The sequence below is a fragment of the Oculina patagonica genome, chromosome 7, assembly GCF_052425735.1.
Source record: "Oculina patagonica isolate OP01 chromosome 7, crgOcupat, whole genome shotgun sequence".
Classification (NCBI taxonomy): domain Eukaryota; kingdom Metazoa; phylum Cnidaria; class Anthozoa; order Scleractinia; family Oculinidae; genus Oculina; species Oculina patagonica.
The window spans coordinates 28640380-28657217 of record NC_135764.1 but is presented as its reverse complement, the minus strand read 5'-3'; the positions used below and the strand labels follow the sequence as shown (position 1 = coordinate 28657217).

Here is a 16838-nt window from a genome sequence, read left to right as displayed (position 1 = left end):
ATACCCAGAAGACTTGCCACGTGACTTCTTGAAGATCATCACCGCTGTTCCCACCAGGCAAGCAACGCACATCACAAACAGAACCATCATGAAGGTGGGACTGGAACCTAGGGAGATTGACATCACACATGAGAAAAATGCAAAGGTGTTAAAACGTAACAATAGGTTGTTTTCAAAATCTACATTTGATCACAGGCTCCAAAATTTCTCTGATTGAACAGTACAGATCAATTAAAAATAAAATAAAATCAAAATATACAGACATGCTTAAAATTATTTTTATTTCGTCTTTTCAAAATTTTAGACTTCAAAACTCTATCCACATACCAGTTTTATCCAAGCCATTCCTGCGCGTTTCCTCTCGTTTCTCTCGTGCAAGGTGGAGTGGGCCCTGGGCCAAAGAGTACACGTCAGTCACGTGATCACTCACTGCACGTCTTCCTCGGCCACTTGATGAACATTTCTTTGCGCACTGGGAGTCTGGGTTGGTTGCGTTGCATACAATCACGTGACAGTGAACGAACACAAAGGGATTGTCAGCAATGAACTTGAAGGCTTCCAGGCTAAAGCGCTGTGCACTGACTGAGGGCGCTGAATGGTACTTCACAGTGACGTCATTCGGGCATCTCAGAGATGAAATGTTCAAATTAGCTTTTCTACACCATCAACGTCTTTTATGTTAAGTAATATTTTTATGCAAAATAAGCTTCACGATTTAATCAAAAAGAAAGATTTGAAAAAAAAAAAACTGTTTCCCTAGACGAACTGATTTCTTCTACCTGCACTTGTTTTGGTTCCACTCACACTATAAAAGAAAAATTATCCTTCACATACCCTTTCCTAATAAACTCGTACTTCAAGGAATTCTTCTGATCCTGAGTGGGCGTGGCATAGCATCGATCTGCTATGATTGACAACTGCTTGTCACCTGATGTCACTGACACCTCAAAGAACAGAAGTTTGCGCAGCACCACAGCAACAGGAAAATCATCTTTCGTGTAAGGACTCACGAATCTCTTGTCAGGAAACATGTTTAAAGAGAGTGTAAAGTTTCCTTTTCCTTCATCACTAAACACAAGCTTTCTGTTACTTGGTTTCCAGCCGACAGATGACACGACGCCATATTTGGAATAGAAACAGCTGAACTGTATCTCTATTTCACGCACGCGTGTCACGACATCCTCTGCAGCCACTGGGATTTCCAAGACTGTGTTGGAGTAAACGATAGCTGTAGGTGTGTGCCTGCGAGTTGTGTTACAGCCAGTCAGCGGTGTTGTAAGGGAGAAGTGTGCACTGGTTTCTTCAGCTTTGCATGTGGTGTCCAGGAGCCGAAGATGCTCACGGTCAATACCACGGAGGAGGGACTTGGGAATGATGATGGTCATGTTTTTATTGTTGCACTGAACATCAACACCTGGAGCTGAAATGATACAAGATTAATCTATTCATTTTCTTGTCAGAAAAGAAACAAACACATAATCTTGCGAATGCAAGTATAGATCAATGTTCTTGAGTACCTTTACTTAGGTAGCTTAAAATGCGGAAATGGTGCACACTATGATATACTTACCGTGACATGTCTTGTTATCCAATGATAAGCTCAGTTCTGGGTCTGGACATTCACATTTGTAGCCTCCTGCAATATTAACACACTTGTGACTGCAGCCTCCATTTGACACAGCACACTCGTCAATATCTGAAAAGAACATTCTCAGTGTCAGATAAAGTAATACTGCTTTAAATTAAAACGAAACCACGATTTCAAATCATTGACTCACCAGTGCATGAGACTGACTTAGCACTGTCCGTCCACTGACCATTTGCCCCACACTGCTTATAAGAGGGACCTTGTAGCTGGTATCCCTGTGGGCATGAGAGCGAGCATTTCGTGTTGATTTTCATCTGTGACGTCAAGCAACTATTTGGTATACTTTTTACAAGGCTGCCAACGGTAAGAACTGGACACTTTGCAACTGAAATTGAAACAAATTGTATTTACAACAAAATATACAGCTATTTCAATTAACGTTGTCAGATCAAAGCTTAAAGACAAGACCGAATGGTGGTGTGGGTATTCACTGGAGTTTTGCATATTGGCCTATAGGAAATGTAAAAGTTTGTACTTTTGCACGTGGAGAATTCATGAATTTGTTTTTCTCTATTGGGGCCTTTATCTGTAGCTTTACTTTCACTGTCGAGTGGCTCTGAGTCTCCTAAAATTCAGTGTGGCTAAAAGTCACTTGTTTCCACGTCTGAAGTGAAAAAAAGACGTACAAACTCGCGTTTGTCAAGTCATCGAATCTATTAGTATTTAGCACGTGTAGTTGCTCTCTTCTTCTACCCATACTACCTTTCGGTCTTGTCTTTAACCTTTGTTCGGACAACGTTAGTTGAAAGAGCTGTATGCAACTGGTTTCAAAATATATACAACTTCTTGCAAGATATAAAACTTGTTACCCAATATAAAACTTCTTGCAAAATATACAACTCTAGCAGGCGGCAAGATATATAAAACTTGTGGCGCAAGTACTGGAAAAGAACCCAGTCTAACGACGAAGCTAATTAATCGAATTAATTGGTCTACTAAGGCGTTATACTTATAAATGTAGGAAAAATGACAAGAAAAAGCAACAAAAACACGGGCGCCTTTCAAAATAATGGTCACAAATGTAAAGAATTGGTATATAGAATATCTACTGTCATATTCAAATTGTAAAATGTAACAGCAGAATTTCTGACCTACCGTTGGTTTCACAAATGTACCGAAAGGAACTGCCGCATGACTGATCGTTCCATTTCCATCCCTGTGCCTTAGGGTAGATTTCTGCACACTCCTCCCCATGACTGTTAGGTTCTCCAGGAGACCAGTTAGTGTAAGTTGAACGTGATCCGTCAATCCACAGCCAGCGAGACTTGTCTTTAGGATTCCTGTGAAAGCCAATCCATGTCCGCTGGTTGTATGTTATCTTGGAGGCAATTGCTTGCTGTTCAGCTTGTGAATTTATCGATACCAGCTTGGATCCAAGTTTTTCACAGGCAGATTTTGCTGCATTCCAATTCAAGGTCCCCGACGAGAACTTATAGCAGGAGCCTTGCATATTAATCCAGCCATTCGGACAAACTATAAAAAAATATATTGGATGATCCAAAAACATGTTTATTGCCTGATTGCTAAAGCCTTCGCCTTTTTTCTAAAGGTACTTATTTAATAAGTAATGCTGAGAACTACTTACTGTCAAATTTGCAAACTGGGTGGAAAAAATTGGACGAGGCCTTGAAGTCCATGGAAGTTTTTCAATTCAATTATTTCCAAATTAGTCAACCGTGTGTTCGAATTTCGTTTTTAATTATATTGCGCGCCAAACTGTCCAAATTATTTGTTAATTCAGTACACACTTATGAATTAAGAATTAATTTGGATTTTCTGTTTGCGTGTTTGAAAAATGATCAAATAATCCTTTCCATGTTGTATGGAACTTTTGGTTAAGCTCCAACAAATCATCGAGTTTCTTTTCTTCCGAGTTTATTCCGGTATTCAAAAGCTTTATGCATTATTCTATTAGATAAAATCTCTCATTTAAGTCTGGAAGAAATTATAAACGAAAGGCCTGGTAATTATTCAAAACATATATCCTGTTTCAAAGTTTGATCTTTATTATTCAAATGAAATGAATAAGAAAATGGAAGATTCAGACTTCGGAGATTCTTTGTTAAATCGAGCCTGAGTCTTTTAAACTAAAATATACTATACCAGAAAAAAAAAAAGCGAATCTTACGCTTTTAAACGTGAAAAGAAGGCAAAAAGCAAAAAAAAAGCCGCGAGCAATCTATTTTTGTTCATGTAACAGCAGAATTTCTGACCTACCTTTGGTTTCACAAATGTACCGCAAGGAATCGCCGCATGACTGATCGTTCCATTTCCATCCATGTCCCTTAGGATAAATTTCTGCACACTCCTCGTGAAGACCGTTAGGCTCTCCTTTATACCAGTGAGTGTAAGATACTGGTGATCCGTCAACCCACAGCCAGCGAGACTTGTCTTTAGGATTCCTGTAGAAACCAATCCATGTCCGCTGGTTGTATGTTATCTTGGAGGCAAGCGCTTGCTGTTCAGCTTGTGAATTTATCGACACCAGCTGGGATCCAAGTTTTTCACAGGCAGATTTTGCTGCATTCCAGTTCAAGGTCCCCGACGAGAACTTGTAGCAGGAGCCTTGCATATTAATCCAGTTGTCTGGACATACACCTAAAACAATTTATGATCGTAACAGTTGGGGGAACAAGTGCCAGTTGATGGCGACATCACTTCTCTGAGAAGTGACTGAACCCGCGGTTCTCGTCCCAGAAGTTGCTAAGCAACATGGCGTATTTGTACGCGCGATTGCTTTCGGAGTACTCGTGAGCGCTCGCGCTAGTTTTTGATTGGATGAAATATTCGGGAATTCTTCGAGTGCTTCAACGAAGATTTGCCAAAGCCGACACTTATTCCCCCGACTGGTAAATGGAGAAACGTTTACTGAATCGCTTCCCCGCCAAGGCAGATGCTGTTTTAAATGCAAAGAAACACAGGCTTTCCTCTTTGAGTACATAAAGTTTGTAAACACACTTTTCTTTATAAGAACGTCACATTTTTGGCCAAGGCAGAAAGTTTTATTTTTTTAGATTTGATCATGAGCTTAAAATTTTTTAAGATGTTCCTATTTAAAAAAGTAATAATAATAACAAAAAATTGAAAAACTCTTAACTGATATGTATCGTTCCAAGTTGGATTTGAATAAAGACTGTTTCATTTAGTACATACAACAAATTATACGAAAAATTAAAGTTCGTTCTCGCTCAAATTTAAGCCTTGGGTACGTTTTTGGGATATGTCAGCCCCGACGTTGCTATTAAAGGTTCTTGTAAAAAAAAGAGTTGGTGTACGAAGTGGGGGATATACGCTCTTAATACTTAGTTGTTAGTTTATGGCGCAATGTTTTCGAACAAATTTTCAAGCGGCAAGATTTCCCAGTCCTTTATTTAATTAGATCTCTATATGAAAGAATTATTTCACTGAGTTCAGTTTAATCAGTTTCTTCGATTCTGGGAAATGTCTTCAAGAACAACAGCAAATATCATTAAAAAGTGATGCAAGAGAAAGCGAATTCCAATAGGCTTGTACAAATATATAGATTATTTCCACCCCCTGTTGAATCATAACTAATCCATTATTACTGATTTCCTAAAGTATTTGAGTATTTCCTGAAGTATTGAGTTTTTTTTTTCTGAGAAAATAATAAAAACGAAAAAAACAAACAAGATCAGCACAAAATTGAGCATAGTTGAGTGTGCAAAATAACAAATGTAATTGTTCGCGTTTATGTAGTGATTTTATAGGAAACTACGAAGAGGAATATTAGACGCTCAAACAATGTTCGAAAATTGAGGATCAAAGCTTAACCATCTCACCTTGACAAATATTCCGTAACATCAATATTGAGAATCCCACGATGAATATAGGCAACCAGTGGGAAACAGCCATGCTAATACGGACAGGTTGTTACGTACTCCAAAGGCGTTTGTTGAAAATATATTCTCGCGTAAATAAATTGCGAAAAAATTGTCGACTATGCAAAGGACTTTAGCTTGGAAGTAGTTTTAAGTCTACGTGTATCAGATTAATTAATTCATGATTACCGGTTTTTTCTCGAGCTGCCTAATCCAAATATTTTAGAAACTAATTAAACAATCTCTTAGGGACTTAGGTGACCTAACAGTTAGAAATAAGAATACAAGACTTCAAACATTGTGACAATTTTCTTTTAGTGTTAATCATTTATGGCGCGACCATAGAGCTCTACAGACTGAGCGGGGGTAGGAGGAAATTTTTTGCCTCCCAGCTTGTTGCATGTTTTATACTCTCAGTGAAATCTCTATTTCAGGAGCCTTTATAGACGTGCGCGCGGGGGGTATTCGCTTCCCAGCTTTTTGCAAGATAATTATGACTCCAAACTTAACCAGTTTACCACTGATTATAAATCTGTTGTTATAATTATAATTATATAGTCACAAATAATAAGAGTTTAACTTTAATCAATCTGAGATTTAAGCCAACTTTAATTCATAACGCTTAAATGTCGATAACGCTTTTACGCAGGGCAATGTTAAAGCCGATCTGATTATTATAGATAGCGGTTTTAGATACAAAGCGCAAATATTCCGTAGATTGGAACATGCATGTCGCCGCAAAAAAGTTCTGTGATGTCTCTTCTTTAGTGACGGGTAACAGAATAATCAATGCTACATGACACTAGAAGGAAAGTTTATTTTGAAATGCAAACAAATAATCTCAACTCATGCAACCAGACTGAATATCTATAGATGTTTTTGACATTATGTGTATTGAGGCAGGCAACAAAACTAATATTTATTGAAATTTAACGCAAACGTGTCTGCGTAAAGAACTAGTTGTAATTTTTTCTTAGACGATAGTCTCTTAGTTTGAAATAATAACAAAAATAACAGCTAAATATAATACTTAGTCATTAATTTTGATTCATACCCTCTGATTAAGAAGGAGTCCTTACTTCGCCTAGGCGAGTAAAACAAACAGTCACGAGAAGAATAAGAACGAACGATAGTACGACAAATTCTGGCACAAATGGAAGCGACGGAACATTACTGCGCCCGCTTCATGAGCCAGTAACGTTGACCGCGGGTAATACATTAAATAAAAAAAAACGTAGTACATAGTTAAAAAAATAACTGAACAATCAAGTCGACAAGTGTTGCACAATATACTTAAAAAATAATTTATGAGAGATTTTTAGAGAAACAGTTAAGTTTCCGTGGGGCCACAGGCGGAAACAGTCAAATCAAAACGGCCCGTTTTGATCTGACTGTACTGTTTCTCTGCAAAAGTGGTCAATTCCGGACCAATTTTCGACGGGTCCGCGGACTCAGAGTTTTCTGTTGATGAGAGGGTCGGAAAGATATGATCTTTTAAAGGCCGTATACACGACAGAAAAATTTAAATACGGACCAGTCAAAAAGTCAATTCGGACTCAATCATTAACAGTCAAGTATTACGGGGCCCTAGACGCCTATGGCTCCGCCAACACTTGTTTCTCTACGTACAAAAATAATCAGGTCCAGACCGATTTTATGATAGGTCCGTACCAATTTTTTTGTGTGTGTCGTGTAAACGGGCTAATTTCACCTTTTTTTTTGGTTGATTTTGCAAATTAGATTAACCAGTTGCTAACCAGGTTTTTATTTCAATAGAAGTAATCAAAATCTGAATTCTCGTTATGGTATCGTAGCATTGTCAGGACGGCAGGTAATGAGAACTTAACAAACATCACCTAGCTAAGGTTATTGTATGTCATGATATGGACTTGATGCCGCGCCAAGTTCTCAAACTCACACTAAAATAGACTGATCCCGCTATCTCATAGCAGTCGATAAAGAGGATTTGTTTTTCGATCTTCACGAACGCGCGGCGGAATGAGAAGAATATATTTTCTTTAGTTTTCGTTTATTGTGATAGGAATCAGTTAAGTTGATAAACACGCCAGGTAATATAACAGCAGCAGAGACAGTGAGGTTAATGAATAAGGAAATTTGTATCTATGGTATCTCGCGTTTAGCGAAGTTAGGCCTAGTTCAGACGTCGTGCTTCTGCCGTGTCGAACTAAATTCAGAATTTAAGTTCGACAAAAGCACGGCAGAAGCACGCCGTCTGCATCAAACTTTTGAATTGAGTTTGGCAAAGCAATTTAGTTCGACACGCCATGCCGTGCTACACGACTCTAGGACGGCAGCGGTTCAAACGTCGTGAGGAGTTTCGAGGAGACCAGAGAATAATTCTCCTTTACGGAGTATGCGCACAACCTCGTCCCCAGGGTCTTCTTCGTTTTCAGTCGCCATTTTGAAAGCGGAGAAGACCCTGAGGACGAGGTTAAGGGTAAGTATGCGCATAGAATTTTATTCTTGCCAGGCCGCAAAAGACATGGCGGCCAGCCAAAGGAATTAGAAATTTTCTCTGCTAAAAAGCACGTCGAGGACGTTTCGTTCAACGAAGAAGATGGCACTAATGACAGGGAACAGGGCGAAGAAGAAGCTAGCGGGGCTAAATATAAAATACGGTAAGCAAGTTTTCGGAAACTAGTCGCCGTATTTGCAAAAGGACAAGTTTTTGTTCTGTTGCTTTGTTTTGCGTCTTTTTCTTGAGTCTTGTGATGATTTTAAAAGTAATGCAATTTGGAAAACGGCGCCTTGATTTTTGTTGGATGACTGCTGTCTGATTGTTACGTAGCCTCAGTACTCCTGAATTTGGTACGACTCTTGCACGACGTCTGAATCAGAGTCGTGCTTCTGCCGTGCTACAGTCGAACCTAATTGCAATTTAAATCGGCACGGCATCTGAACTAGGCCTTATATTGTATAATTACCACGCCTTTGGTAAGACGAACGAAATTAAATTAACACAAAGACAGGCGATGGAGCACATGGAAACTGCTGGAGAAAACCTAACATACGCTGGGGTAAAACTGAAAAAAAAATAAAAAAAACGGGTAAAAAATAATTAAAAATAACACAAGTCTATAAAATGACGGACTTCTGATAACGGTGAGAACGGTTAATATGCAAAATATTCAGCTCACCCGCATATGATTTAGTTCAACTTTTGTCAGAATGATCTTGATAAGAGTGTTCAGTGTTGACATCCCATTGATTTCCACTCAATGTAATAATGCCAACCGGAATGTACACTGTTTCAACTACCTTGTCGACATTGACGTACAAATAATGAAAAGAAGGCACCAGTTCCATATTTTCCGGGTGAAGCCGGTTTATGCTCATCGCGCCTTGCATCCAAAGAATCTTTACGAAATATACTTTTAAAAGCACAAATCTTGTTAATAAAATTCAAAATAAAAATAAATATACAATAGTTATAAATAATGAAATTGGTGCAATGTACCATTCTCGTCCCCAGAGTCCACGATTCTTCTGGTCTGGAAGGATCGTGGGCTCTGGGGACAAGAATGTGCGATATACTATCTCGGTCACGAAATTACACATGCGCGAGTTATGACCACAAATTCGTTTCCATTGCATGAAATGCAATTGAATATTTTATTGATTTCATTATTTTAACAGCATCAAGCTCGATCCCAACACCATAACTGATCGATTACAATTTCACAAATGAGGCACGATTTACGTTTTCAATTTCTGTGTAAGCTTTGCTGTAAGCTGGCTTACAGGCTTACACGATTTAGTTATCACCTGTGCAGACATTGCGTGATGGAAAATAGTCAATTTGTAGCTTCTTGCCTGAGGATAGGTTAAGGATCCGTCTGTTGCCATAGTAACCAATTTCTCCTTGCCCATTTTCTATTTCCGCCCCGCCTGAAATAATCCTTTATTTGAAATCTTATTCTAGCCCCCACATCATCCGTCCTTTACCTCCCGTTTCACTCGATCTAACCGCCTCCTTTTCTGCCCCTTCCCCTTCTTCTTCCACTATCACTCTAACCTCCACCCAGGATTGTAGGCTAACAGGGTTGCAGGCTTACAGGCTTACAGGCTTACGGGCCTACAGATTTACGGGCTTACGGGCTTGCGAGCTTACAGGCTTACGGGCTTACGGGCTTATGGATTTACGGGCTTACGGGCTTACGGGCTTATGGGCTCACAGGCTTATGGGCTTACGGATTTACGGGCTTACGGGTTTACGGGCTTACAGGTTACAGGCGTACGGGCTTACAGGCTTACAGGTTACAGGCTTTCAGGCTTACAGGCTTACAGGCTTACGGGCTTACAGGCTTACAGGTTACAGACGTACGGGCTTACAGGCTTACAGGTTACAGGCTTACAGGCTTACAGGCTTACAGGTTACAGGCTTTCAGGCTTACAGGCTTACAGGCTTACAGGCTTACGGGCTTACAGGCTTACAGGTTACAGGCTTACGGGCTTACAGGCTTACAGGTTACAGGCGTACGGGCTTACAGGCTTACAGGTTACAGGCTTTCAGGCTTACGGGTTAACGGGCTTACAGGTTACAGGCTTACAGGCTTACAGGCTTACGGGCTTACAGGCTTACAGGTTACAGGCGTACGGGCTTACAGGCTTACAGGTTACAGGCTTTCAGGCTTACAGGCTTACAGGCTTACGGGTTAACGGGCTTACGGACTTACAGGCTTACAGGTTACAGGCTTACAGGTTACAGGCCTACGGGCTTACAGGCTTACAGGTTACAGGCTTACGGGCTTACAGGCTTACAGGTTACAGGCTTACAGGTTACAGGCTTACAGGTTACAGGCTTACAGGTTACAGGCTTACGGGCTTACGGGCTTACAGGCTTACAGGTTACAGGCTTACGGGCTTACAGGCTTACAGGCTTACGGGTTACAGGCTTACAGGTTACAGGCTTACAGGTTACAGGCTCACGGGCTTACAGGCTTACAGGCTTACAGGCTTACAGGTTACAGGCTTACAGGTTACAGGCTTACAGGTTACAGGCTTACAGGTTACAGGCTTACAGGTTACAGGCTTACGGGCTTACAGGCTTACAGGTTACAGGCTTACAGGTTACAGGCTTACAGGTTACAGGCTTACAGGTTACAGGCTTACGGGCTTACAGGCTTACAGGTTACAGGCTTACAGGTTACAGGCTTACAGGTTACAGGCTTACAGGTTACAGGCTTACAGGTTACAGGCTTACAGGTTACAGGCTTACGGGCCTACAGGCTTACAGGTTACAGGCTTACAGGTTACAGGCTTACAGGTTACAGGCTTACAGGTTACAGGCTTACAGGTTACAGGCTTACGGGCTTACAGGCTTACAGGCTTATTGGAATTATCGATGAACTGCTATTCAACCTTGACAATGATCGCGTGAGTGGTATGATTCTAATTGATTACTGCAAGGCCTTTGATATGGTCGATCACTCGATTTTATTGCAAAAACTTCAAGCTTATGGGCTTGACGACAAATCAATAAATTGGTTTCGATCATATCTAAATGAAAGGCTTCAGTTGGTATCTATGGGTAACAAAGAATCCCCTACTGCTTGTGTTCGTCATGGTGTACCTCAGGGCTCAATTCTGGGTCCCTTGCTTTTCATCGCTTTCATTAATGATCTTCCGCTACATGTGAGCTCTGCTCAGATTGACTTATATGCAGACGACACAACAGTAACCTCCACCGCTAACTATGGTTCCGTTGATTTCTTACAAAGCTCACTGACTACAGCGATTTCTGAAGTCGACCAATGGGCAACAGCAAATAAACTTCCTCTTAATGAGAGCAAGACAAAAGTGCTTACCGTCACTGGTAAGCGACTTTCAACCAGAATTAGCCAGGACCTTGCTATTGCTGTTAATGGAAAGCAACTTGAAAATGTCCAATGTGCAAAGCTTTTGGGTCTAGAGATCGACCATGAACTAACATTTATCCCTCATGTGGACAAAATATGTATAAAACTGTCGCAGCGGATAGGAATTTTAAAGAGGATCAAATGCTGCTTACCTTTAAAACATAGACTACTTTACTATAACACCATGATTAGACCGATTACAGATTACGTGAGCGTGGTTTGGACCAGCTGTGACAAACATACCCTCACACGCGTTCTAAAACTGCAGAAGAGGGCTGCAAGAGTAATTCTAGATGCCGATCGCCAAGCGAACTCTGTCAAACTGTTTAATAGACTTAACTGGATACCATTTACCGAACAGGCTAAACTAAGTAAGTGCTGCATTATATACAAGCGTTTACAGGGGCATGTACCCACCTATCTGAAAAGCTTACTTAAGCTTACTAGCGAGACTCATTCACGAAATACAAGATATGCCAATTTTAATATTGTTCATCTAGTTATAAAACGATTAACTGAAGGTGGCAGAACTTTTACCGTGACTGCTTGTAAAGAATGGAACAGCCTACCCCTATCTATGCGAAAATTGTCAACAATTAAAGCTTTTAGGAACTCTCTTTGGAAGAGAATTTTTAAAGAACAGCAGTTTTTAAATCATTTTATTCTGTAATTTAGTTACACTTTTACTCTTTTTACCTTTTTAATATTTTATCTCGTATTTCTTGTATTTTTATTCCTAATATTTCATAGTTTTAGTTTATCCATAGTTTTAATATTCGTATTGTTCTGAGTATTTTTATATTTTATTGTAAATAATTATTGAGGGCCACTGGTTTGTTAGTGTTTTTATGCTATTTTAGTGCTACCCTCGTTAAATAAAGACTTTACCTTACCTTACCTTACAGGTTACAGGCTTACGGGGTTAAGTTACAGGCTTACAGGGTTACATGTAAAGCCAATGAAATTACATAAATGGCATCTAGCGTATTTTTGAGCGTTTTCAACCTGGGCGTTTTTAACCTGGGCGCCGTTTTGAGTTCATTCAATATGAACTATAGCCATAATGTGAATAATTTTTGACAGTTTTTATTAACATTTTTTATTAACAGCAAAAAATATTCTAAGGGGTTTTCTTCGAGGAAAAAAAACTTGCCAACTTTAGCCAAAATGTATGCTTTCAACTTTTTAAAGGTTGGAGTTCACGATACCCGATCGATATCATAATTTGTCATTTATGATATTAAAATGCAATCAAGTGGTATACTCAGGAAATTTGTTCACACGCGTTTTGTCAAAATTCTTATAAATTTACCTCGCCTAAAAGCTCGGGAAATTATTAGAATTTTGACAAAACGCGCGTGAAATTATTTACTAATTTCAATCATCATCATTTGATTATCCATACTTATTATGATCTCAGTTTTCATTAGGCAAGGACAAATTACACAATAAACCAACTTTACAAATAACGTTGAATAGCCTTGTATGTGTAACATCATATTTCTTTGAAACTAACTAGAAGACGTGTTCAGGTCGAGAGCCTAAATCTCTTTTTTTTTTCGTTCGGTCTGAGCGTCAATATACCCTCCAGGTTACAACAGTACTAATATTGAACTACTAATATCTACTAAAGAAGAGAGCGTTATGTATACAAAAGCCAGCGATCCTCTTCCCCCTTGGTAAGCATTTAAATCTTTTACCTTTTGATAGGAAAAGGTAAAAAAAGGCAGTTTTAGCTAACGTAAAATTCATTTTTGCTTTGTGCTTCGCCCTCGCACTGTCGCGCCTCGCGCAACCCGCAAAATAAACGCCTGTTCTGTAGGCTAAAGAACTAGTTACAGAAACAAGGAAAATATCGGAAGGATTAAGGTCAAAATGGCGTCCAAATTTATGAAATTAAGGTACTACGAAAATCACCGAGATGCGGAATAGACTCGGATTTTCGTGTCTCTGCCCCGCCCACTTTCTTCTACTGCCCCGCCTACTTTCGATAAAGGACTTTAAAGAGAAACAAGACACTAAGGACAAAAAGCTTGCGTCCCTGGAAGATGAGCTTACGAATTTGAATGGTAAGTTGCTTCAGCATCAATCTTCGTAACATAACAAATCTGACCACTTGATAGTTACCAGGACGCAAATCTCTTCCATCAGGTTAAAGTAAAAGTGCCCTAATAAAATTTCTAGACTGATTTTTAAGCGATGACGTCAGGAAATTGCTTATTGTCGTCGCGAGACCGACCCGATCTTTTTGTCTGTTTCGGTCGAACAGAAATCAACTTTAACTTGATAACAAGAAATCGTCGCGTAGAACACAAAAGCAAAATACTCCCGTGCAGTTAGAATGGAACACAATGTATAAACGAAAGAGACTAATAACATATGATGGGATCTATTAGAATTAGTAGACAGAAATTTCTAACTCTTATAATAATAAGGGCCGCGGTGGGCAAGAGACCATTTGACCTTTCTCGCAGCTTAAAAGCTAGCTCCCACATATCGTATGTCGTTTATAGGAAGTCACACACTACAATATAACGCAATTTACTGTTGTTCAATTGAGCAAATCTACGAAGAAATGTATTATTAACTTTGCATCCTTGGCCTGTGAATTTATAACTACTATTAATTCTGTATTAATTTGAATTCCATCATATCCTAACTATGCTATTGAGACAATCGCTAATATTGCTTCTTTGGTTTAAAAATTACACTGCAATTGGATAACAGTCTTTTTTGTGTCCTCAATTATGTTAGACTCTTTGTGAAACGTCATCGCTTCTGCATGCATTGCATGCCGTTTATTTTATATGGCAGAACTAGCATGAACAAACGGGTGCTTAGTGTAGTTTAAAAAAATTCTAAAATTTTACTGGACATTGTTGAATCTAACGAAAGAACTCATATGTAGGGTGACCCTACTTGCAGGAATGATGGAACGGCAGGAAGGAATGGCGGAATGACGGAATATTCTAAAACACGGAATTTTTAAACAATAAAAAAGAAAAGAAACAAAAAAGGGCTTTGCACGGTATTTACGCACTTGTTGGATGCAGCCCTGGGTGAGCTTTCTGAAATCATGCTCACTTCTGAATGTAGTTTCTGTTTCAGGAAAATGGTTTTTAAAAATAAAATTAAGCTCGAAGAAGAAAATCAAATCACAACATGCATTCTGCAAAGAAATCGCAATATTTAAAATTCCACTGCAATGACAAAACTTTCCGTCGTCTTCCTTTATACTGCCGTGTCCTCTGCCCTACTTTCCTGAGTGTGGGAAAGTGAGCCTTTGACATTTTGTCTAGATTTTGGTACAAAAAGGGTGCGAAAAAAGACTAGAAATGAAAACTGCTTTAGCCAATGCTCGAATTAACTCTGAATTGTTCTACTATTTTTGATGCATACATCTACACTGATTTGTCAAAAGGTGGACTCCGCGAACCGTGCTAGAAGGCCTTCAAGCCAGTCCCGCGAGAAAAAAAATTGAGGGGGGCAATGTCTTGGAAGGTTGTGCCGGGTAGCTGAGTGGTAGAGCTAGTAGCCCTAAGGAGCCCAGGGTCAGTGGTTGAATTGCTGGCTTGCTAGTGGGGTGAGCATAGTGGAGTTTTTTGTGTCATTTTCACCAGACTTAGCCAGTCACAGCAAGGTCATGGTATTTTAATGATGATTGTCTTGTGTTTGTCAGCCAGCTGTAGCCCTGTGTATATGTGGCAGCTTGACTGTCACCGGGGTTGACTAGGCACTCTACATAGACCCTGGTCTAACCAGGGAACCTCAGGGGGAGGCTGGCTTTTGGTTAATTTTCAAGCCTTTTTGTCAGCCGGCCAGGCATCGTTTGTTGAAACAAGGCAGACATAAACAAATAATTATGTGCATAAAAATAATGAGATTTTTCCAGCTTTGAATTCTTAATTCTTCGATTAAAATTAACATACCATGTTAAAAGTGTATCTTTTTTTAAATTGATCCGGAACCTGTAAGCCTGTAAGCCTGAAACTTTATCATCCTGTAGGCCTGTAACCTTGTAACTCTGTAACTCTGTAAGCCTGTAACTCTGTAATCCTGTAAGCCTGTAAGCCTGTAAGCCTGTAACTCTGTAAGCCTGTAAGCCTGTAACTCAGTAAGCCTGTAAGCCTGTAAGCCCGTAACTCAGTAAGCATGTAAGCCTGTAACTCTGTAAGCCTGTAAGCCTGAAAGCCTGTAAGCCTGTAAGCCTGTAAGCCTGTAAGCCTGTAAGCCTGTAAGCCTGAAAGCCTGTAAGCCTGTAAGCCTGTAAGCCTGTAAGCCTGTAACTCTGTGAGCCTGTAAGCCTGTAACTCAGTAAGCCTGTAACTCGTTAAGCCTGTAAGCCTGTAAGCCTGTAACTCTGTAACCCTGCAAGCCTGTAACTCTGTAAGCCTGTAACTCTGCAAGCCCGTAACCCTGTAAGCCTGTAACCCTGTAAGCCTGTAACTCTGTAAGCCTGTAAGCCTGTAACTCTGCAAGCCTGTAACTCTGTAACTTTGTAAGCCTGTAACCCTGTAAGCCTGTAAATCTCTAACCCTGTAACCCTGTAACTCTGCAAGTCTGTAACTCTGCAAGCCTGTAACTCTGTAACTTTGTAAGCCTGTAACACTGAAAGCTTGTAACCCTGCAAGCCTGTTTTCCAGCTTTGAATTCTTAATTCTTCGATTAAAATTAACATACCATGTTAAAAGTGTATCGTTTTCAAATTGATCCGAAACCTGTAAGCCTGTAAGCCTGAAACTTTATCATCATGTAGGCCTGTAACCTTGTAACTCTGTAACTCTGTAAGCCTGTAATCCTGTAATCCTGTAAGCCTGTAAGCCTGTAAGCCTGTAAGCCTGAAAGCCTGTAAGCCTGTAAGCCTGTAAGCCTGTAAGCCTGTAACTCTGTAAGCCTGTAAGCCTGAAAGCCTGTTAGCCTGTAAGCCTGTAAGCCTGTAACTCTGTGAGCCTGTAAGCCTGTAACTCAGTAAGCCTGTAACTCGTTAAGCCTGTAAGCTTGTAAGCCTGTAACTCTGTAAGCCTGTAAGCCTGAAAGCCTGTTAGCCTGTAAGCCTGTAAGCCTGTAACTCTGTGAGCCTGTAAGCCTGTAACTCAGTAAGCCTGTAACTCGTTAGGCCTGTAAGCCTGTAAGCCTGTAACTCTGTAAGCCTGTAAGCCTGAAAGCGTGAAAGCCTGTAAGCCTGTAAGCCTGTAAGCCTGTAAGCCTGTAACTCAGTAATCCTGTAAGCCTGTAACTCAGTAAGCCTGTAAGCCTGTAAGCCTGTAAGCCTGAAAGCCTGTAAGCCTGTAATTCTGTAAGCCTGTAAGCCTGTAAGCCTGTAAGCCTGTAAGCCTGTAAGCCTGTAAGCCTGTAAGCCTGTAACTCGTTAAGCCTGTAAGCCTGTAAGCCTGTAACTCTGTAACCCTGTAACTCTGTAAGCCTGTAACTCTGCAAGCCCGTAACCCTGTAAGCCTGTAAGCCTGTAACCCT

At 40.1% G+C, this 16838-nt stretch overlaps 1 protein-coding gene across 1 annotated transcript in view; it reads right to left on the bottom strand.

The window, feature by feature from the left end:
- LOC144660581 (uncharacterized) overlaps positions 1-16838 on the bottom strand; it is a 162358-nt gene that overhangs the window by 81986 nt on the left and 63534 nt on the right. Inside the window, exons 4-6 of the mRNA XM_078521234.1 lie at positions 3866-4246; positions 2744-3121; positions 1779-1973 (exon numbers count right to left, since the gene is read on the bottom strand). Of these exons, the coding sequence (XP_078377360.1) occupies positions 1779-1973; positions 2744-3121; positions 3866-4246 (954 nt within the window). The remainder of the gene's footprint in view (positions 1-1778; positions 1974-2743; positions 3122-3865; positions 4247-16838) is intronic.